The 23,884-nt window shown below is 44.4% G+C and overlaps 1 protein-coding gene across 1 annotated transcript in view; it reads left to right on the top strand.

Moving 5' to 3' along the window:
- LOC110502152 (contactin-associated protein-like 5) overlaps nucleotides 1-23,884 on the top strand; it is a 104,628-nt gene that overhangs the window by 71,753 nt on the left and 8,991 nt on the right. The window contains exons 5-21 of the mRNA XM_036959343.2: nucleotides 3,439-3,642; nucleotides 3,884-4,068; nucleotides 4,223-4,366; nucleotides 5,405-5,672; nucleotides 6,559-6,702; nucleotides 6,866-7,034; nucleotides 8,854-8,960; nucleotides 12,559-12,678; nucleotides 13,781-13,981; nucleotides 16,862-17,018; nucleotides 17,522-17,649; nucleotides 17,788-17,958; nucleotides 18,765-18,983; nucleotides 20,661-20,900; nucleotides 21,768-21,992; nucleotides 22,075-22,208; nucleotides 23,694-23,781. Coding sequence (XP_036815238.2) covers nucleotides 3,439-3,642; nucleotides 3,884-4,068; nucleotides 4,223-4,366; nucleotides 5,405-5,672; nucleotides 6,559-6,702; nucleotides 6,866-7,034; nucleotides 8,854-8,960; nucleotides 12,559-12,678; nucleotides 13,781-13,981; nucleotides 16,862-17,018; nucleotides 17,522-17,649; nucleotides 17,788-17,958; nucleotides 18,765-18,983; nucleotides 20,661-20,900; nucleotides 21,768-21,992; nucleotides 22,075-22,208; nucleotides 23,694-23,781 — 2,904 coding nt within the window. The remainder of the gene's footprint in view (nucleotides 1-3,438; nucleotides 3,643-3,883; nucleotides 4,069-4,222; nucleotides 4,367-5,404; nucleotides 5,673-6,558; nucleotides 6,703-6,865; nucleotides 7,035-8,853; nucleotides 8,961-12,558; nucleotides 12,679-13,780; nucleotides 13,982-16,861; nucleotides 17,019-17,521; nucleotides 17,650-17,787; nucleotides 17,959-18,764; nucleotides 18,984-20,660; nucleotides 20,901-21,767; nucleotides 21,993-22,074; nucleotides 22,209-23,693; nucleotides 23,782-23,884) is intronic.

Raw genomic sequence — 23,884 nt, 5'->3', positions numbered from 1 at the left:
TATCACAAATTATTAAAGTAAAATGCCGACCAATAGAGACAGACAGTAACAGCCAGGCAGGCATGCCAGTTGAGATCCAGGGTAATGCTAAATTAATCAATCTAATTAAATTAACGTTTCTTGGCCGTGTACACAGATTTTGCAGGTGTTACAACAGGTGCAGCAAAATGCTGAAGTTACTAGCTCCAACAATAAATGTAAATACTCTGATCAACATGTGAATTACCATCATACTAATATATATATCATTAGTGTATTACTGGACAGTTAGAATTATCCTTGAGTGAGCACTTTCATCATGCCGAATGGTTCCACAGCATGATCCCTGTATTCATGTTGGATGCTCTGCTAATAAATGCAGCTCAAAGTACAGTAAATAAAAGGAGGGGCAATACACATCTTCATTTTGAACTATAAAATAGGTCGATCAATTCATGACACAGAGAGAAAAGAGCGAGTGAGGGAGAGAGATGAAAAAGAGAGTTTTTTTATTTTTATTCTGCAATGTTCATGTCATTACATTAATGGATATTGTAAATAGAGATGAATGTACTCCAGGTCTCTCAGTGAATAAATTCAATGGGTAAGGCTGACAATTCTCCCTATGGCAAACTAATAACTTGCCTTTTTGAGCACTTACAGGAATCAATTGTGTATGACCGAAAGGGGTGAGCGAGCACAAGAGCTAGATACTGCAATTATCTAAGAAAAATAACAAGTCTATGTCAGAGATTTTCCCTATCCAGTTACACACGGAAATGGCTTCCAGCATAATATATACTGAAAAAATATATAAACGCAACAATGCAACAATTTCAAAGATTTTACAAGAGTTACCGTTCATATAAGGAAATCAGTCAATTGAAACATTAATTTGGCCCTAATCTATGGATTTCACATGACTGGGAATACAGATATGCATCTGTTGGTCACAGATACTTTTGTTGTTGTAGTGTATGTGGCCTGTAAGACAAATACAGTCTAAATCAATCTTGGATGAGTTCAAACAAACATGTATGTGAATGAGTATTTACTGATGGTGTTAAATCATGTTTTATGGACATAACAAAAGGTGTCCCACAGGGATCGATTCTTGGTCCGGTTCTTTTCAATATTTAAATGTACGATATTCATTTATCTGTACAAAATTGTAACTTTATAGTGTATAGAGATGACACTGTGGTGTATGCTATTGCTCCCACAGCTGATAAAGCTCTGTCAGAGTTTCAATCTGCCTTTATTGCCCTGCAGAAAGCCTTTGTTGAACTGAAATTAGTACTTAATGCAGGTAAAAACCAAGTACACTACATTACCAAAAGTATGTGGACACCTGCTCATCGAACATCTCATTGCAAAATCATGGGCATTAATATGGAGTTGGTCCACCCTTTGCTGCTATAATAGCTTCCACTCTTCTGGGAAGGCTTTCCACTAGATGTTGGGACATTGCTGTGGGGACTTGCTTCCATTCAGCCACAAGCTTTAGTAAGGTCGGCTGGCTCGCAGTCGGCTTTCCAATTCATCCCAAAGGTGTTCGATGTACTTAATGTCAGGGCTCTGTGCTGGCCAGTCAAGTTCTTCCACATCGATCTCAACAACATTTCTGTATGGACCTCGCTTTGTGCACGGTGGAATCTGAAACAGGAAAGGGCCTTCCTCAAACTGTTGCCACAAAGTTGGAAGCATAGAATCGTCAAGAATGTCATCGAATGCTGTAGCTTTAAGATTTCCCTTCACTGGAACTAAGGGATGAAAAACAGCCCCAAACCATTATTGCTCCTCTACCAAACTTTACAGATGGTACTGTACATTCGGGCAGGTAGCGTTCTCATGGCATCCACCAAATCCAGATTCCTCCTTTCGATTGCCAGATGGTGAAGCGTGATTCATCACTCCAGAGAACACATTCACACTGCTCCAGAGTCCAATGGGGGCAAGCTTTACACAACTCCAGCTGACACTTGGCATTGCTCATGGTGATCTTAGGCTTGTGTGAGGCTGCTCGGCCATGGAAACCCACTTCATGAAGCTCCCGACAAACAGTTTTTATGCTGACATTGCCCCCAGAGGCAGTTTGGAACTCGGTAGTGTGTTGCAAATGAGGACAGATGATTTTTACACGCTACGCGCTTCAGCACTCTGCGATTCCATCTGTGAGCTTGTGTGGCCTACCACTTTGCGGCTGAACCGTTGTTGCTCCTAGACGTTTCCAATTCACAATAACATCACTTACAGTTGACCGGGGCAGCTCTAGCTGGGCAGAAATTTGACAAACTGGCTTGTTGGAAAGGTGGCATTCTATGACAGTGCCATGTTGAAAGTCAATGAGCTCTTCAGTAAGACCATTCTACTGCCAACATTTGTCTATGGAGATTGCATGGCAGTGTGCTCGATTTTATACAACAACGGGTGTGGCTGAAATAGCCAAATTTACTAATTTGAAGGCGTGTCTCAATAATTTTGTATATACTGTATAGTGTACCTTAAAACAAAGGGTAGGGGCATGGATCAGAAAACCAGTCAGTATCTGGTGTGACCACTATTTGCCTCATGCAGCAGAACACTTCTCAAAGAGTTGATCAGGCTGTTGATTGGGGCCTGTGGAATGTTGTCCCACTCCTCTTATTAAATGGCTGTGCAAAGTTGGTGTATATTGGCAGGAACTGGAACACGCTGTTGTACAAGTCAATCCAGAGCGTCCCAAAAATGCTCAATGCGTGACATGTCTGGTGAGTATGCAGGCCACTGAAGAACTGGGACATTTTCAGCTTCCAGGAATTGCGACATGGGGCCATGCATTATCATGCTGAAACATGAGGTGATGGCGGCGGATGAGTGGTACAACAAAGGCCTCAGGATCTCATCACGGTATCGCTGTGAATTCAAATTGCCATAGATAAAAAGGAATTGTTTTTGTTGTCCGTAGCTTATGCCTGCCAATACCATAACCCCACCGCCACCATGCGGCATTCTGTTCACAACGTTGTCACCAGCAAACCGCTCCCCCACACGACACATTGCACACTCCCTCAAAACTTGAGACTTATGAGGCATTGTGTTGTGTGACGAAACTGCACATTTTAGAGTGTCCTTTTCTGTTCCCCGCACAAGGCGCACCTGTGTAATGATCATGCTGTTTAATCAGCTTCTTGATATGCCACACCTGTCAGGTGTAAACAATTCTGTGCACAAGATTTGAGAGAAATAAGATTTTTGTGTTTATGGAACATTTCTGGGATCTTTTAGTTCAGCTCATGAAACACGGAACCAACACTTTACATGTTGCTTTTATATTTTTGTTCAGTGTACATTTAAATACTACCATTGATGTAGACACTAGCATTTCCTTCATAGGTATGAAGTGCAGAGAGCTATAGTAGTCTGTTCATAATAGGCTCTTTGTGCCAAACCGTTTAACTATCTGTTGATTGCCTTCAGAATCAGACGTGGCAGACTTTGATGGCAGAAGTTCCCTGCTCTACCGGTTTAACCAGAAGTCCATGAGCACGGTGAAGGATGTGATCTCATTGCGCTTCAAGAGCCGCCAGGCTGAGGGGGTGCTGCTCCATGGAGAGGGTCAGAGGGGCAACTACATCACACTGGAGCTGCACCGGGCCAGGCTGGCCCTCTACCTCAACCTGGGTGAGTTAGTCACACCGGGGCAGGCTGGCCCTCTACCTCAACCTGGGTGAGTTAGTCACACCGGGGCATGTTGGCCCTCTACCTCAACCTGGTAAAGGTCATCTCGCAGAGGTCAAGGAGTCAAAGGTCATGTGTAACAGGACACAAGGAGACTTCTTCTTTCCTCAATATACTGGACTGTTTTATGATCTATATCAAAGTAACCATATTATCTTGCTCTCTGTCTGTTGTCTGTCTTCAGATGACACACGGCTGCGGTTCAGCAGTGGGCGTGTTGCGGTCACTCTCAGCAGTCTTCTGGACGACCAGCACTGGCACTCTGTCCTCATCGAGCGCTTCAACAAGCAGGTCAACCTCACCGTGGACACCCACACACAGCACTTCAGGACCAAGGGGGAAGGAGACTCCCTGGAGGTGGACTATGAGGTGTGTCTATCCAAACACCTTACTGTAGAATAGTCAGACACTTCAGACCAAGTAAATAGTTCAACCAAGTTAACTTACTAATTGTGGCAATTTTAATTAATCCTGTTTACGTTTAATAGTGATGTCAACGTTTCACCCTTTTTCCTCATCAAAGCTCAGCTTCGGGGGCATCCCACTGCCAGGTAAGCCTGGTACCTTCCTGAGGAAGAACTTCCATGGCTGCATGGAGAACCTCTACTACAATGGGATCAACATCATCGACCTAGCCAAGCGACGCAAGCCTCAGATCTACAGCGTGGTATGACAACCATTGTCAACCAACCATACCATAGATTATTAGTACATCCTTTAAAATAGTATGGGGACAAAGTAGTTAATCAACCAAGGCCTCTGTGAACTCAGACTGTTTTAATTGCACTGTTGCAGTGAGATTTCACGTTTGCCTACAATGTGATTCGACTATGTTTAATCACATTTGTATTTGAGTTAGTCACATAGCTTTCTGTCCGTAGAGGAAAACATTGAGTGAGAAAACCAATCTATATTCTCTCTACCGTTTAAGTTATATCTGACCCTCACTCCTATGTCATTAATTCTAAACACATGAATAGACTCCCCCCCCCCCCCCCCCTCCTCCCCATCAAATCAGACAGAAGCCTAAGTGCCACATAATTGTATCACAGGCACTTTTTTTTCCCTTGAAATTCTGATTGCTATGTTAAAAGGCCTTTACTTACAATTGAGAAAGTGAGCAATTTTGCTCACTGACTGCCATGATGGAATCCGTAATGGAATTTCAATGTGGAATAGCACCTGAGGTGGTGGTCTGGTGGCGAGGGATCACATTGAGAGTCAAGTGCTGCCGATTGCTCTTCCCTGCCTCTGAGGCTCTGGGATTGATGGGCCGCTGACCTCAATTGACATGGCTGCTCTTTAGCTCCATGTACCACACAAGGCCTCTGGACCACTTGGAATTAGTGTGTTCTTTCTTTGCCCACCTGACGGCTGACCTAGATTGGAGTGGAGAAACTCAGAAATGTCATAGTTTGATATTGTATTACATTTCTGCATTTGTGGTGGTCTTGTAATGCACCTTTTACATTTCAGATAGTCATTTGGCTTTATATGGCATTCTCAATAATTTTTGGGGTTCTTACAGGCAATTTAGTTATCTAAGTACCATATTCAGTTGATACCTACCTTTACCAGCCCACTGTTTGTCATTCTGCTCAGATGAACATACAGTAAACCCAACGTGAGATTCATTATCTATTCATCATGTTGATGATGGTGTGTAAATCATTCCGTCATATGTGTGCTCTGTGTGTGTCACCAGGGCAACGTGACCTTCTCGTGCTCTGAGCCCCAGCTGGTGTCCACTACCTTCCTGAGCTCCAGCAGCAGCTTCCTGTCGCTCCCGGCCACGCTGTCTGCTTCAGGGGGCTTCGCTGTGCGTTTCCAGTTCAGAACGTGGAACCCAGATGGGCTACTGCTCTCCACCCGGCTGGCCCTGGAGCCCCAGCGACTGGAGCTGCAGATCAGCAACAGTCGGCTGCGCCTGACCCACCACATGTCAGCCCAGCAGAAAGAAGAGGTCTCCACCGGTGAGGGCCAACAGCCCCTAGTCTAGCTGACCCAGGCCCACTCTATGCTGGAATCAGTGGTTCTGTCTATGGGGACTCAGAGTATAAAAGGCTCTTCATTCCAGTGAAACAGGCAGACAGTGAAAAACTCATCCTTCATCCAGGCGGAGACCATCTGTGTTTGGTTTTGCACATTTCATCTACATCATTTCTATTATCTTTTGCCCCCTATAAACTCAGAGGACGCTTCATCTTCTTTGAATGGTTTGAGTTAAAATGCCATCCTTTATATCTTGTATTTTGGATGCCAGTTCTGCAGGATTGCAGTCAGACAGAAATAACATGTAGAATTACATTGGATTGCAGAGCCCAGACTTTCAGCAGATGGCAGGCACAGAGGGAATTATAGACCCACAGAAAGACCGCCACAGCTTGGAAAGCCTTTCACTATAAAGGACAATCAAAATTAATATCCCACAATCCACTGTTACTGTAGGTCTATTTTGAGTTGGTACCGACGGCCAAATCAATGTTTCATCCAACAATAACCACCAGTACAGTCACAGCATTACGTTCTGTCCTCTGGCAATGATTTAGCTTCAATCTGACCAACCACATAGTCATTCATTTGTATTTCCATGTCCTCTTCTCTTCATAGTACAGTGTAGTATGTCGTAGCACGTGACCATAGATCACACAGCCAATGACAGGCTCTGATTTGCAATATGTAGGCCTAGCACGAACAACGTAATCTGAAATATTACCCATGTTGGAGATGTTGGAGATGGGTAATATCAACAGTCCCTGAAAGAACCTGCGAGTGATGTCTGATAAGCCTGTAATAGAGATTGGTGGTGTCTCATTGAAATGTGACATGCACAGAAACAACACCTCGCTGTGTCCACAGGTCACAGAGTGAATGATGGACTGTGGCACTCTGCGAGTCTCAGCTCCCGAGGTCTCCAGGTCACCATGACTCTGGACAATGAGCCGTCCTCAACTATGGAGCTGGGAGACCACATGGAGGCAGGAGACAGCCTCTACTTCGGAGGTAAGGCCACACACTTGTTGTCTGCATAACTGTCTCATGAGACCAGGTCTTGGTGGTCAGGTTTTGGTGCAGCTTCTGAAGACATTATCTAAAGATGTATACAGGAAATGCTGGATTATGAAAATATGACGATTTTGCAACAGTTTTTCAATCTGTGTCACAGGTTGTCCGTCTCTGAACGTCTCAGGCTGTGAGAACCCCACATTGGCGTTCCAGGGGTGCATGCGTCTCTTCTCCATCAACAGCCAGCCCATGGACCTGAACCTGGTGCACCAAGGACGACTAGGAGACTACAAGGAGCTGCAGTTTGACACATGTGGCATCCATGACAGGTTGGACTTTAGGGTTTCTGCAGACGTTATACCAAGTAAATTACGTTATACCAATCCCCAAATTTTGGTGTGTTTGGAAACTAAAACAAAACGGCATTTATTCTCTCCACCACAGCCAATAGAGATAGCCTTACAGATAGGCTCAGCCAATTAGACCATGCAATGGAGCCTGGTACTGTAGCCTCATCATCCTGGTTGAGGGCCCTGCTAACAAGATGCTTCCTGTGTGGCGCGGGGCGTCCTCTCATTCCCTTATTGCCCCACTCTGTTGTGGGACCAATGGGTGGAATTAGTACACGCTGAATGGATGTCATGGCAAGGTTGTGGAAACACGGGAACACTTACAGGGAGGAGACAAACAAGAGAGCAGGCGTTTCTCCTTGTATTCACCCTGAGGGGAATCCTACCTCTGATGTCAGATCACAGCTATACCTGATTGTTCTGTTCGGAATGCGAACCGGCAGATTGAGATGCCGTTGGAGTGTGTGGAACAAGTACAGATTAAATGTTAGTTGATGTTAGTTAAAGCAATAGAATTTGTAAAAAGAGGAAATGAGAATCTTGGTGACAACAAAACAGCTGTCTGTGTGTATTGGCTGCCTCTCATGGAGCCTTCCTCAAAGAGTACGCTGAATGTGTTGTAGATTTCACTGCCATGCAATATTATTTAGGGAGGCTAGTGCAAGCAGACGGTTGGAAATGTGTCATCGTCCATCAGAGTGGCGTGTCTTGATGTAACTACCAGAACTATGCTTCATTAAAAGGATTGGAAGATTAACCTTTACGAGTGCTAATCTTCTTTTCTCTGTGTCCAATCAAATTTCATGACGACAGTTTTTTTGCAAGTGTTCACTTCTGTGCCGCGGCTTCTAATTTCATGACCTGTGAGGGCAGCCGTGAACACAACAATAGAAACAGTACTACGGTAATGAAACCACGGCTTGTCACCTTATCCACGCCGCGGTCACTCCGGTCCATAGCAATTCATGGGAGAAAGACGACAGTGTATGAAATTGTAGATGCCTGCTTGTATAGCTGCGTGCTTGAAAGCCGGGCAATTACGCAAAACTGAAGGAGGCTTGAGGAGAATACTATTAATCAGGAAATTGTGGTTAGCAGAGGAATTTCTGTGAAGCGCTGGGTGTTCAAATCCCATAAACACATGTTCTGGGTTTGATGTGATTATGCTGCCGTTTATTTTTTTTCAAACATAATAACACAGTACTGTGTTTGTTTACCAGTTGCCAATCTGAGTTTGAGGGGTACCAATTAATTTGGGATTTACCGAGCGGTCTTGTAAATCATAAATAAACAACGGCAAAAGAAAAATGCACAAACTGTCCTCTCACCTCTTGAGTACTCGGGTGTCAGACCGTGCCTTGATAATGACAAGGCAATGAAAAATGTATCGGGAGGGAGTCTCCTTAGCGGATAATACAAGGTTCAGGATAGTAGGCCTGGACACCAAGACAAATCACATGTTGACCCGTCTTTACAGAAAGGATTGTGAGATCTGTGTTTGGGCTTTGATTGCATTTCTTTGTTTGCCAACACTTTATCCTTCGAAGACTTTTCGTTGTGTGATTGTTTGTGTTTATTACTGGGAAAACAAGTTTAGAATCTTTAAAACAAATAACTAGTATATGTACAGTATATCATCAATCTCTGACATTGTAAAAACAGATTTGCAGTTGATTCTCTACCTTTAGAATGTTTTGTTAATGTTTCATTATGAACACACTGGCATTTGCCCATGCATAGTATAGATATCTTTGTACATGACAACGTCATGTATATTTCTGCTGTTGCCTATCTCCAGATGTCTGCCCAACTTCTGTGAACATGGAGGGCAGTGTTCCCAGTCTTGGAGCTGCTTCTACTGCGACTGCTCTGGGACAGGATACACTGGAGCCACCTGCCACAACTGTGAGTCCCCGCCTGCTCTTCTTAGCTACACTATATACAGTACCTTACAGTAACACTCACCACTCCTTTCTCAAATGTGTTCTTGACAATACTGCACAATACACCCCATGACAGGATATGCACTATATTTAAATGTATCTCACAATCACATAGAGCTGTTATCCATGTGCTGCCCTCCTTATGAAGTGTAATTCAAAGGGGTAACAACATGAAATGGTTTAAAGCCAGAGGGAACCTGTAGTGATCAGTCCCCTGGCTTAACTATCTGGGTCTCGAGGTAATCCCTGTTAGTTGTACATCAAGATCCTCAGTCTGACACATGGAAGTTTCTCCTCTCGTCTGTCGTCTCCAGACATGTACAGATACCCTTTTCGATATTCACCACTGAGCGCTCTCAGAACCCTCTGCTCCTGAATACTGATTTCTTGTTTATTCGCCAGCGGATGCAGTGTACCTTGATATGAATGTGCACCACATGATTGAAAATGCGCCCACTTACTTCAAACATACTCTTTTTAATGTATAATGGTGTCTGGCTTGCTACCTTTTCTTAGTTACAGTATGCATATGTGTGCAATATGACATATGCAATATGGAAAGGCGACAACATTAGTATGACAAGGTCCAATTGTATTTCTATGTATTATCAATCCCCATTAGTTCCTACGTAGGCAGTAGCTACTCTTCCTGGGGTCCAAAAAAAAAATCAAGGCAGTTTCACAATTTTCAAAACATTACAATACATTCACAACAGATTTCACAACACGTTAAGTGTGTGCCCTCAGGCCACTACTCTACTACCACATATCTACAACACAAAATCCATGTGAATGTGTGTGTAGAGTGCATAAGGTGTTTTTTTTGTCAGTTTTTTTTTCCTGATTCTGCTGCTTGCATCAGTTACCTGATGTGGAAGAGAGTTCCATGTAGTCATGGCTCTATGTAGTACTGTGTGCGCCTTCCATAGTTTGTTCTGGATTTGGGGACTGTGAAGAGACCTCTGGTGGCATGTCTTGTGGGGTATGCATGGGTGTCAGACAGCTAGGTGCATTCAACATGTCAATACCTCTCACATATACAAATAGTTGTAAAAGTCAATCTCTCCTCTACTTTGAGCCAGGAGAGATTGACATGCATTTTATTAATGTTAGCTCTCCATGTACATATAAGGGCCAGCAGTGCTGCCCTGTTCTTCCCTGTTCTGCCCTATTCTTTGTTGCACCCGACCACATGACTGGACAGTGTTCCAGTTGTGAGAAAACTAGGGCCTAGGACCTGCCCTGTTGGTATCATTGTTAAGAAGACAGAGTAGTGTTTTATTATGGACAGTTCTCAGCTCCCCATCTTAGCTACTGTTGCATCAACATGTTTTGACCATAACAGTTTACCATCCAGGGTTACGCCAAGCAGTTTAGTCTCCTCAACTTGCTCAATTTCCACATTATTCATTACATTTCCACATTATTCATTACAATATGTAGTTGAGGTTTAGGATTTAGTGAATGACTTTAGTCAAATGACTTTGCTTTTAGGTTTTGAAATATTTAGCACTAACTTATTTCTTGCCACCAATTCTGATACTGACTGCAGCCCTTTAAGTGATTTCACTTGCTGTGGTAGCTGACATGTGTAGAGTATAGAGTCATCACCATACATAGACGCACAGGCTTTACTCAGAGCCAGTAGCAGGTCATTAGTAAAGATTGAAAAAAAGTAAGAGGCCTAGACAGCCGCCCTGGGGAATGCCTGACTCTACCTGGATTATGTTGGTGAGGCTTCCATTAAAGAACTCTCTGTGTTCTGTTAGACAGGTAACTCTCTACATTTTTATTTTATTTCACCTTTATTTAACCAGGTAGGCAAGTTGAAAACAAGTTCTTATTTACAATTGCGACCTGGCCAAGATAAAGCAAAGCAGTTTGACACATACAACAACACAGAGTTACACATGGAGTAAAACAAACATACAGTCAATAATACAGTAGAAAAATAAGTCTATATACGATGTGAGCAAATGAGGTAAGATAAGGGAGGTAAAGGCAAAAAAAGGCCATGGTGGCGACGTAAATACAATATAGCATGTAAAACACTGGAATGGTTGATTTGCATTGGAAGAATGTGCAAAGTAGAAATACAAATAATTTGGTTCAAATGAGCAAAATAAATAAATACAGTAGGGGAAGAGGTAGTTGTTTGAGCTAAATTATAGATGGGCTATGTACAGGTGCCGTAATCTGTGAGCTGCTCTGACAGCTGGTGCTTAAAGCTAGTGAGGGAGATAAGTGTTTCCAGTTTCAGAGATTTTTGTAGTTCGTTCCAGTCATTGGCAGCAGAGATTTGGAAGGAGAGGCGGCCAAAGGAGGAATTGGTTTTGGGAGGACCAGAGAGATATACCTGCTGGAACATACACTATCATGGAATGTAAAGCCGTAACATATATGTTTTTATATCATCAAATTATTATTTCTAATGTCAAAACGCTGCACTAAAGTCTAGCAAACAGCTCCCACAATCTTTTTATTATCAGTTTCTCTCAGCCAATCATCAGCCATTTGTTGACATGTTGAATGCCCTTCCCTATAAGCATGCAGAAAATCTCTTGTTAATTTGTTTACTGTGAAATAGCATTGTATGTTTTTTTCCAAAAGTTTACTTGGTGTTGGTAACAGGCTGATTGGTCGGCTGTTTGAGCCAGTAAAGGGTGCGTTGCTATTCTTGGGTAGCGGAATGACTTTTCCTTCCCTCCAGGCCTGAGGGAACACTATTTCCTGTAGGCTAAGATTGAAGAGATGGCAAATAGGAGTGGCAATATAGTCCACTATCATCCTCAATATTGTCCACTACCATCCTCAGTAATTTTCCATCCAGATTGTCAGACCCAGGTGGCTTGTCATTGTTGATAGACAACAATACTTTTTTTCACCTCTTCCACACTCACTTTACGGAATTCAAAATTACTATGCTTGTTTTTCATAATTTTGTCAGTTATACTTGGATGTGTAGGTTCATATAAAGCATGTATAAAGCATATATATTTATGTACCATATATTATATTCCTATTTTCAAAGGTAGATGTCTGTGTTTAATAGTTTCTCAACTAATATCCACTCAGAACTATGGCAAATTTGCCAGCCACTTTGCAATTATGTTACATGCTAGCCAATACAATCATTTTTAAACTTTCTTATCAAATTTCTGTCAGACATTTGAGAGCATGATGTATCCCTGTGTTCCTCTGTAGTCATCTATGAGACGTAATGTTTCCCTGTGTTCCTCTGTAGCCATCTATGAGATGTCATGTTTCCCTGTGTTCCTCTGTAGTCATCTATGAGACATAATGTTTCCCTGTGTTCCTCTGTAGCCATCTATGAGACGTCATGTTTCCCTGTGTTCCTCTGTAGTCATCTATGAGACAATGTTTCCCTGTGTTCCTCTGTAGACATCTATGAGACGTCATGTTTCCCTGTGTTCCTCTGTAGCCATCTATGAGACGTCATGTTTCCCTGTGTTCCTCTGTAGCCATCGATGAGGCATGCTGTTTCCCTGTGTTTCTCTGTAGCCATCTGAGGCATGATGTTTCCTTGTGTTCCTCTGTAGCCATCTATGAGGCATCATGTGAGGCCTACCGTCTGACTGGCAGCTCCTCAGGCTACTTCTCCATTGATCCAGATGGCAGTGGTCCACTGGCGCCCACACTGGTCTACTGCAACATGACAGGTGAGCTGCCACCGGGGCCCCCAGTTTTGGTAAGCAATATCCGATTCAGTCACTGACAGATCACATTGCTTTGACCCACAACACAACTGACAGCCAAGCTATCATGTGGAAAATCATTAGGGTTACTCAATATGGACCTGCCCTTTGGTTACAATGAGAGCTTCAAATAAATATTTGGGTAAATCTCTGCTGTAAATAATAACTTATTTTTGTAAAAGTGTGCAAAGTTACTCAAAAACAAAAAAGTGGGGAAAAAAAGTGAATACACAAAATGATCAAGGCTCTGATTCAAGTCTGTGTCTCATGTCTTCAGGGCTTTAGACTTTTGACAGACAGAGTAAAGGAATGAGAGCTTGATGCCTCAACACTGGCACTCAAGACAATATCCATTACTTGCTGTCAAGAGCTTACAGCTCTGACCTTTACGGAGGTAAATGCAACATTTAAGTAATTACGGAGGTGGCTGGCTGGCTGGCTGGCTGGCTGGGTGGGTGGGTGGCTGGCTGGCTGGCTGGGTGGGTGGCTGGCTGGCTGGCTGGGTGGGTGGCTGGCTGGCTGGGTGGCTGGCTGGCTGCCTGTTGATAGTCTGGCTCAACATCACAATGTTTGCCTTTTTTTTTGCCCTCTACAAATCCTAATAATTTTGCATTGAGTCGCCTCAGGTTGACCTCAATTAAAGAATCTATTAGAAATGTAAATAACTCTCAGCTTGACAACATGGGATGTGAATAATCACAAAGTGGAAGAGGATTTTCTCTCAGGCAAGGTAAACACCAATTCCCCCATAGTACATCAAATGTGGGGATGGTAATGAATAGAATCATGCAAACTATTCACCCTTGGTTAGAGAGCCTACAGAAAGTCTTATGTTTGACTGTGGATTACTGTACCTGCAGGAAGCCCCTTTTTAATCAACCTAATCATTAATTCAACATGTTTATTTGGATATTGGCTTGTACTAAGTCAAAGCTTGTGAATGTATCCAAGGTTTTATAATCAAAAGGTTCACAATGACACAACCATCCGGCTCTGCACATCATGTACAGCATGTTACAGGTCAAAATGTCTTCAGGTTTGTGTTTTGTTCTATGTTGTGTTGTAGAGAACAAGGTGTGGACAGTAGTGACCCACAACAGCACAGATCCAGTCAGGGTCCAGGGTTCTACACTACAGAAGCCCTACATTATGAAGTTTAACTACAGCGCCTCACCTGAACAACTGTTGGCCCTCGTGTCCGGGTCAGAGCAATGTCAACAGGAAGTTATGTACAGCTGTAGGAAGTCCCGCCTCTTCAACACCAGAGGTGAGTTGGGTTGATAGCATCCTGTTCACCTTATAAAGTCAAACTTAGACATGTTCCCAGATGGACCTGTTCCATAATATGACTGGTTAGTATTCTAAGAATGAACCTGACTCTGACCTGAGTGTGTGAATATACGCTCAATCCTCTAAACATTGATCCCATTATCTTGCAATAACTTGAAAGGCTACCGCCCAGCATGTTTCTGAGCATCAATCTTCAATTGCTTTGAGAGCAAACGGTCTCCCAGGCATCCCACATTTGCTCCTAAATCATGAAACATTCATGAAGTCCTGAATTCCCTGATTGTCATGTGTGCGCAAACAAACAAGTTAATTTTCACAGTGGATCAATAAGAGACAGGAAACAAGTCATTTCATGGGCTATATATGAACAGTGTCAGATGGAACATGAATACTGTAGGTTGTTTTCTGCTGGCTGTCGTGCTTCAACACATATATTCTCTCTATAGGAGATCAATGATGCTCAGCCCCTCTGTCATACACAGCATGTTACTTAGCTGTTCAATAAATATAGCGATCAATAATTGTTAATTATTAGACCAATTTGGCAAATGGATTTATGTAAATTTGCATGATTTAAAAAGGGTATTTTTGTGAACTCATACATCACACCGTAATGAATGTATAACCTGCACGCATTCATGGAATATGGTTCACATTAGTTTAATATGTTTGATTGTTATTCATTTGTTTGTCATTTTCATTTGTTTAACAATGTGTCTGTAGTGTTGGGCACAGGCAACAGCTGCAGCTTGTAATATGACAAGAAAAGGCCAATTAGCATCCACAATGACACTGTCCTTTTGACTCGTCTTCTCGATTCATTATACCGTTTCATCTACAGGGCGTTCGGAAAGTCTTCAGACCCCTTGATTTTATCCACATTTTGTTACGTTACAGCCTTATTCTAAAATGGATTAAATTCTTATTTTTCCTCGTAAATCTACACACAATACTCCTTAATGATAAATGCAAAAACATGTTTTCAGAAATTAGCAAATGTTTTAAAAATAAAAAAACTGAAATATCACATTTACATAAGTATTCAGACCCTTTACTCAGTACTTTGTTGAATCACCTTTGGCAGCGATTACAGCCTCGAGTCTTCTTGGGCATGACGCTACAAGCTTGGCACACCTGTATTTGGGGAGTTTCTCCCATTCTTCTCTGCAGATCGTCTCAAGCTCTGTCAGGTTGGATGGGGAGCGTTGCTGCACAGCTATTTTCAGGTCTCTCAGAGATGTTAGATCGGGTTCAAGTCCGGGCTCTGCCTGGGCCACTCAAGGAGATTCAGAGACTTGTCCCGAAGCGACTCCTGCGTTGTCTTAGCTGTGTGCTTAGGGTCGTTGTCCTGTTGGAAGGTGAATCTTCGCCTCAGCCTGAGCGCTCTGGAGGAGGTTTTCATCAAGGATCTCTCAGTACTTTGTTCCGTTCATCTTTCCCTGGATCCTGACTAGTCTCCAAGCCCCTGCTGCTGAAAAACATCTCAGCATGATGCTGCCACCACCATGCTTCACCGTAGGGATGCTGCCACCACCATGCTTCACTGTAGGGATGGTGCCACCACCATGCTTCACCGTAGGGATGGTGCCACCACCATGCTTCACCGTAGGGATGCTGCCACCACCATGCTTCATCGTAGGGATGGTGCCAAAGAGTTCAATCTTGGTTTCATCTTGCGTCTCATGGTCTGAGACGCTTTAGGTGCCTTTTGGCAAACTCCAAGCGGGCTGTCATGTGCCTTTTTACTGAGGAATGCCTTCCGTCTGGCCACTCTACCATAAAGGCCTGATTGGTGGAGTGCTGAAGAGATGGTTGTCCTTCTAGAAGGTTCTCCCATCTCCACAGAGCAACTCTTGAGGTATTTCTGTTTTTAAAATTTGAATACATTTGCTAAAATTCTAAAAAGCTGTTTTCGCTTTGTCATTATGGGGTATTGTGTGTAGATTGATAAAAAACAAAGTATTTTTATCAATTTTTAGTTTAAGGCTGTAACGTAACAAAATGTGGAAAAAGTCAAGGGGTCTAAATACTTTCCAAATGTGCTGTATAAATGTACTGTTTCAGTACTAAGGATGCACATTGGCACATTATTTGTCATGACTACAAAAACAGAATGATAAACAACAACTAATTTGTCTAGTATTTTAGCTTTCAAATGTTTGCCCAACACTGGAACGTACTCTGATTAAATTGGCAAGCAACACTGGAGCCAAAGAAGACTGTTTAATTGTCAATATTGTACCTCTGTTTATTTCAAGACCTCAAAGTAAGTTCCATGAGAGGGCATCTGTAATGTGTGCGGGTTTGAAATGTAACAGAATGTAGTTGTGTTGATAGAAGCCTATATCTATGCAGAGAACTGAGAGGCTACTTCCTGCAGGCCTGTAGTGTCTCTCAGGCAGAGTCATGTTGTGTTGATAGAAGCCTATATCTATGCAGAGGGCTGAGAGGATACTTCCTGCAGGCCTGTAGTGTCTCTCAGGCAGAGTCATGTTGTGTTGATAGAAGCCTATATCTATGCAGAGAACTAAGAGGCTACCTCCTGCAGACCTGTAGTGTCTCTCAGGCAGAGTCATGTTGTGTTGATAGAAGCCTATATCTATGCAGAGGGCTGAAAGGATACTTCCTGCAGGCCTGTAGTGTCTCTCAGGCAGAGTCATGTTGTGGGACAGAAGACTGTCAGGGCCACTTACAGATGCACCAGGAAATGAGCCCTGCGAGTCTAACTGACATCACTGAGGACTCATTGACACAATGCCATGGGATACCAAAAGATGCCCAGGGCTCTAATCACATTCACTGTGCAGATTCTGTTTCTCTACATGTGGACCTAATTGTAATCCTGTGACTGGTCCAGATGGCAGCCCTCTGTCCTGGTGGGTGGACCAGGGTGGAGAGAGACGGACCTACTGGGGAGGCTTCCTGCCAGGTGTTCAGCAGTGCTCCTGCAGCCTGGAGGAGAATTGCATGGACATGAACTACTTCTGCAACTGTGATGCCGACACAGACTCATGGTAACTAGGCAAATATGTCTCTCTGTGTATCTACTGGGCTGTTCATTGATCGATATCAAGGCTGTACAGACCTTTGCGTTTGTCTTTTTGATCATAAGGAAAATGTTTTTGGCGCATTACTTACTTTCCATATAGAACTTTAAATACAGGGATATCTTCATCACAATTCAACTGTTGGAAAACATTTACTATACGAAGGTATAAATCACTATAAAACATATTCAACTGCAGTTCTTATGATAATACTCTTTATTACATCATTTGTTTTAAACTAGAATTCTGTTGTGTACATTATTGTTTTAAACATTTATTCTCACCCTGTGTGCCCCCATGTAATTTTGCATTTGGGGAACCTAATTTGCATATCTCCTGAGATACAGTCCAGACCTTGATCGATCACTCCATCTTTATAGTGTTTACTCTGAAGTTTCAATGCTGACTGAGGATTGGATTAGTTTATCTGTAGTGAAATTAAGAGGCTTCTCTCTCTCTGTCTATTGCAGGTCTAATGACACAGGAGTACTTTCTTACAAAGAGCACTTACCAGTGAGTGAGATCGTGATTGGGGACACCAACAGAACTGGCTCTGAGGCGCTCTACAGAATCGGCCCGCTGCGTTGTTATGGCGACAGTAGGTGAACTGTTTTATTTTGTAACATTTTTATCTTACAGATGGTCCCTTTGAACATCCTTGTTTTTCCAGGCAAAATGCTGAGTAACTATTGACTGTGTTCAAACTTAGAAAATACGTGTATTTCCTGTTTTCTAGAGTCTGTGTGGAATGCAGCGTCCTTCTACCAGGAGTCATCCTACCTGCACTTCCCCACCCTCCAGGCAGAGCTCAGCGCTGATATCTCCTTCTACTTCAAGACCAGCGCTCCCTCAGGAGTCTTCCTGGAGAACGTGGGCCTCAAGGACTTCATCAGAGTGGAGCTCAGCTGTGAGTTTGTTAGCCGTACTCTCACGCACTCGCACACGCACGCACGCACGTGCGCGCGCGCTCGCACACACACACGCACACATCGGATCCATTTGGAGGAGGCCATTGGTTTGAAATCATAAATATTCTCTTTTCTGATGAAAGCACTTCCCAGCTACAGTAGCCTACATTTGACATGCAGTTAGAAAAATGTGCAAGATGTCACTCCTGACCTGCGCTGCATAATTTAATACTAATGACACACACAGTGCTCTGTTATCAAGCTGTCAAGCCTCTAATAACATTTTCCTTGGCAGCCATGTAAACAGCGGCTGTAGAAGAAAATAATGATCAAACTACATTGTGAATGTACTGGCTAGCACCGTCTTGAGTTCAAAATGAGTCTGTAAAAGCTTATCTTGAAGTCTTTCGTAATATTCCATTTGGAGCTCTGAAATAAGTGCAGCGTGTATGCATATATAATATGACTGTAAGGTACTGTGGGTGGTTGGATGGATGGATGGAGACGTAGGATGAGGTTGGGGGTGGAGGCTCACTTCTTTTTATTTATTTTATTTACATACAGGTGGATGCAAGCTTTTCAATTATATTCATTTGTGTATTGCACCTATAGCCCCCGTCTCCCCCCCAACAAGAAAATAACAAATTGTGTAAAGATTTGGTCACAAATAAATCCTTTGAAGATCAATGCATCACATTGTATCTCATCGACATAGAACGAAATGGTGTTCCATAGAAAAGAGGAGTCTCAGATTCACTACTGACCTGAATGACTGTCAGCTTGTGTCCCCGTTCTGTTCCCCCAGCTCCGTTTGCAGTGACGTTCTCCTTTGATGTGGGAAACGGGCCGGTGGTCCTGGCCATTAAGTCCCACGTGCCCCTGAATGATAGGCAGTGGCACTATGTGAGGGCGGAGCGCAGCGTGAAGGAGGCCTCGCTGCAGGTGGACCAGCTGCCCCTGCGCTTCCTGGAAGCTCCATTTGAGGGACACCTCCGCCTCCGGCTCAACAGCCAGCTGTTTGTGGGTAGGACTGGCCTCATAGTCTCAGGCTCAACAGCCAGCTGTTTGTGGGTAGGACTGGCCTCATAGTCTCAGTCTCAACAGCCAGCTGTTTGTGGGTAGGACTGGCCTCATAGTCTCAGTTTCAACAGCCAGCTGTTTGTGGGTAGGACTGGCCTCATAGTCTCAGTTTCAACAGACAGCTGTTTGTGGGTAGGGCTGGCCTCATAGTCTCAGTCTCAACAGCCAGCTGTGTGTTGGTAGGGCTGGCCTGGCCTCATAGCCTTAGTTTCAGTCTCAACAACCAGCTGTGTGTTGGTAGGGCTGGCCTCATAGTCTCAGTCTCAACAGCCAGCTGTGTGTTGGTAGGGCTGGCCTCATAGTCTCAGTCTCAACAGCCAGCTGTGTGTTGGTAGGGCTGGCCTCATAGTCTCAGTCTCAACAGCCAGGTAGGGTAGGGCTGGCCTCATAGTCAGTCTCATCAGCCAGCTGTGTGTTGGTAGGGCTAGGGTGAACAGCCCCTCTGTGGATTAATATGTACATAGAGCAGTTCAAAATGTGATACCATATAAACCATATCAATGAGTTGTAACTAATACAGTATTTTCAAATACAAAGCAAGTACTTTTATTTATGTGGCCTCTGTTTCAATCCCTGGCATCTCTACCATTGTTTGGCTCCCGAGTGGCGCAGCGGTTTAAGGCGCTGCATCTCAGTGCAAATGCCGTCACTGTAGTCCCTGATTGGAATCCAGGCTGCATCACATCCTGGAAGTCCCATTGGGTGGCGCACAATTGGCCCAGCGTCGTCCGGGTTTGGCCAGGGTAGGCCGTCATTGTAAATAAGATTTTGTTCTTAACTGTTCAATCAACAAAATGTGTATTTGAATGGTTAATTGTTAAAAAAATCAATTATAATAATAAAAATAAAAAAATAAAAAATTGTATTGTATCTGTAAGTATTTCAAAATACTTAATTCATATAATAGTTTCTAATAACTGAGTTAAATGCGTGGGAGTGTATTTGAGTATTTTCATATACTTTACAAGTGTATTTCCAAATACATTGCAATATTCAACTACTTATTTATTCAAATAATTGTTAATTTATTTATTTTTTTACCTTTATTTAACTAGGCAAGTCAGTTAAGAACAAATTCTTATTTCCAATGACGACCTAGGAACAGTGGGTTAACTGCCTGTTCAGGGGCAGAATGACAGATTTGTACCTTGTCAGCTCGGGGATATGAACTTGCGCTCTAACCACTAGGCTACCCTGCCGCCCCATACCTGACTACCTGAAATATGATTTGAACCCAGGTCTGGTTGTAACATTATAACAAGCATTATGAACTAGTAATAACCTGTCATCTCTCCTCCAGAGGGAACAGCAGCTAGTACTCAGTAGAATATGATGCATTATTTACAAATTGTGTTATAACACTGTAATAAACATATGAACTAGTTATAACCTGTCGTCCCTCCTCCAGGGGGAACAGCAGCTAGCACTCAGTAGAATATGATGCATTATATACAAATTGTGTTATAACACTGTAATAAACATATGAACTAGTTATAACCTGTGGTTCCTCCAGGGGGAACAGCAGCTAGTACTCAGTAGAATATGATGCATTATATACAAATTGTGTTATAACACTGTAATAAACATATGAACTCGTTATAACCTGTCGTCCCTCCTACAGGGGGAACGGCGGCTAGGCAGAGGGGCTTCTTGGGTTGCATCAGAACTCTGACTGTAAACGGTGTGACCTTTAACCTGGAGGAGCGGGCTAAGATGATCCCGGGGGTGAGCGCTGGCTGCCCCGGCCACTGCAGTGGCTCCAGCAGTCTCTGCCACAACAGCGGGAGGTGCATTGAGAAGAACAGCGGCTACGTCTGTGACTGCTCTCAGTCTGCCTATGGGGGGCCCTCCTGCAAAGAAGGTGTGAAATGCATAGTAACTCCATCACAGAGGTTAAGGGGTTGATTTAGCTGTAATGTTGTTTAATCTATTCATTCTGATGCTGCATCTATGATTCTAACCTTTAACTTCAAGTGTACATACAAAACATGCACTTCCAGTTTGTATAGTATCATTTCTAAAAGCTGGGTGAAAAGTTCCCTCGCCAAGTGCAATCTGCTGCAGTCAGGAGAAGTTGATTAACATAGAGCTGTGTCACGACAGCCCTTTTACAGAAATCTAACATCGCTCAGAGGTGATGAAAACCTTGAATATTTAGTGTTTTCAAGTGAAATATTCGATGCCAGCAAAAGATCTTAGGCCAAAGATCTTATCAAGATCTTATCCTCAGTCCTAATGTTCACTTGCTCTTGAAGTATTGAAGTAGAGGTGTTGAGATCAGTGGCAGAGTGCAGATTGGAGTCCATCTGAAGAAGAGATCAAAGAGGGATGAGATGAGATGACAGATCCTTCCTCCTCCGCTGTCTTTGGTCTGTCTCTGCTCTCACATTCACACTAATCTAGGCCTCCATTATCATGGAGCAGACAAGCCTGAAATATTCCACTGGTCTGAAATACAATAGTCTCACTTTGATCCAATCCCACTACCGTAGCATCTGGAACACAGAACTTACACAATATTGTTATTTTTAGAAAACGTTTTTCTTTTTACTTTTAGATGGCCATAAACATATTAGCAGAATGGCAGATGCTATTTAAGTTGCTGCCTCTGGGGTACTTACTATAGCATGATGGCTAGCAACAAGTAAGAGAGGACCATATTGTGCTGGACTGTCACCCATGATAAAATGCATTACCTAACCCATGCTCTCTCTCCCTGTCCCTACAGAGGTGTCTGTGTCGTTTAACAGAGAGTCGTCGGTGACCTACACCTTCCAGGAGCCTTTCTCTGTGATGCAGAATAGGAGCTTCCAGGCCTCCAGTGTCTACAGAGGGAACAGCAGGGCCGGAGAGAACATGGCTTTCATTTTCATGACCACACAGAGCCCTGCCATGCTGCTCACTGTCAGCACCTTCAGCCAGCAGTACATAGCAGTCATCCTGGCACGCAACGGTAGGGACACGTCTAGGATTATCAAGGTAGGCTTCAACCCTTTGAATTCACGGTTTAACCCAGCATGTGTTGTGGTCTACAGGGAGTATCCAGATCTGGTACCATCTCCATGTGGACAGGAGGCCAGATGTGTTCAGTCCCAGACCCTCCAGCCTGGCAGACGGACGCCTCCACCGTATCAGAATCCACCGTGAGGGAAAAGACGTCTACCTACAGGTGAGCATAAATATAAGGATAAATATGGGATTTTTACAACAAATGGGATTCCTACATTTGATGTATGAAATAGAAATGTAGGAACAGGGGAGAGAGAATAGGGTGAGGAGCAGGGGAGAGAGAATGGGGTGAGGGGCAGGGGAGAGAGAAGAGGGTGAGGAGCAGGGGAGAGAGAAGAGGGTGAGGAACAGGGGAGAGAGAAGAGGGTGAGGAGTAGGGCGGTGAAGAGGGTGAAGAGCAGGAGGGTGCGGAGTAGGGGGTGAAGAGGGTGCGGAGTAGGGGGTGAAGAGGGTGCGGAGTAGGGGGTGAAGAGGGTGCGGAGTAGGGGGTGAAGAGGGTGCGGAGTAGGGGGTGAAGAGGGTGCGGAGTAGGGGGTGAAGAGGGTGCGGAGTAGGGGGTGAAGAGGGTGCGGAGTAGGGGGTGAAGAGGGTGCGGAGTAGGGGGTGAAGAGGGTGCGGAGTAGGGGGTGAAGAGGGTGCGGAGTAGGGGGTGAAAAAAGTGAGGAGTAGGGGGTGAAGAGGGTAAGGAGTAGGGCGGTGAGGAGCAGGAGGGTGAGGAGTAGGGGGTGAAGAGGGTGAGGAGTAGGGGGTGAAGAGGGTGAGGAGTAGGGGGTGAAGAGGGTGAGGAGTAGGGGGTGAAGAGGGTGAGGAGCAGGAGGGTGAGGAGTAGGGGGTGACGAGGGTGAGGAGTAGGGGGTGAAAAGAGGGTGAGGAGTAGGGCGGTGAAGGGTGAGGAGCAGGGGGTGAAGAGGGTGATGAGGGTGAGGAGTAGGGGGTGAAGAGGGTGAGGAGCAGGGGGTGAAGAGGGTGAGGAGCAGGGGGTGAAGAGGGTGAGGAGCAGGGGGTGAAGAGGGTGAGGAGCAGGGGGTGAAGAGGGTGAGGAGCAGGGGGTGAAGAGGGTGAGGAGCAGGGGGTGAAGAGGGTGAGGAGTAGGGGGTGAAGAGGGTGAGGAGCAGGGCGGTGAAGAGGGTGAGGAGTAGGGGGTGAAGAGGGTGAGGAGCAGGGGGTGAAGAGGGTGAGGAGCAGGGGGTGAAGAGGGTGAGGAGTAGGGGGTGAAGAGGGTGAGGAGCAGGGGGTGAAGAGATTGAGGAGCAGGGGGTGAAGAGATTGAGGAGCAGGGGGTGAAGAGGGTGAGGAGCAGGGCGGTGAAGAGGGTGAGGAGTAGGGGGTGAAGAGGGTGAGGAGTAGGGGGTGAAGAGGGTGAGGAGCAGGGGGTGAAGAGGGTGAGGAGCAGGGGGTGAAGAGGGTGAGGAGCAGGGGGTGAAGAGGGTGAGGAGTAGGGGGTGAAGAGGGTGAGGAGCAGGGGGTGAAGAGATTGAGGAGCAGGGGGTGAAGAGATTGAGGAGCAGGGGGTGAAGAGGGTGAGGAGTAGGGGGTGAAGAGGGTGAGGAGTAGGGGGTGTAGAGGAGGGCGGTGAAAAGGTTGAGGAGCAGGAGGGTTGTGTGTGTTCTTCACACCGCCATGTCCTTTTTTCCCTATCCACTAGATTGACAAGGACATGAACCTAAAGTACAGCCTGTCATCAGACACAGAGTTCATCTCCATCAAATCACTGACCTTGGGGAAGGTCACAGGTGAGCCCACCAGAGAAATTAGGACGTGTTTGTTGAGGTAGTTTGAAATGATTAAATGACTGGAGGCTACAGTCATGGTTTTTACTGTAAATGAACAGCCTAC

The sequence above is a fragment of the Oncorhynchus mykiss genome, chromosome 22 (genome assembly GCF_057628025.1).
Source record: "Oncorhynchus mykiss isolate SJ-2025 chromosome 22, ASM5762802v1, whole genome shotgun sequence".
NCBI classification, from domain to species: Eukaryota; Metazoa; Chordata; class Actinopteri; order Salmoniformes; family Salmonidae; genus Oncorhynchus; species Oncorhynchus mykiss.
The sequence above is the reverse complement of the archived record's forward strand: the minus strand, read 5'-3'. Positions and strand labels throughout refer to the sequence as shown.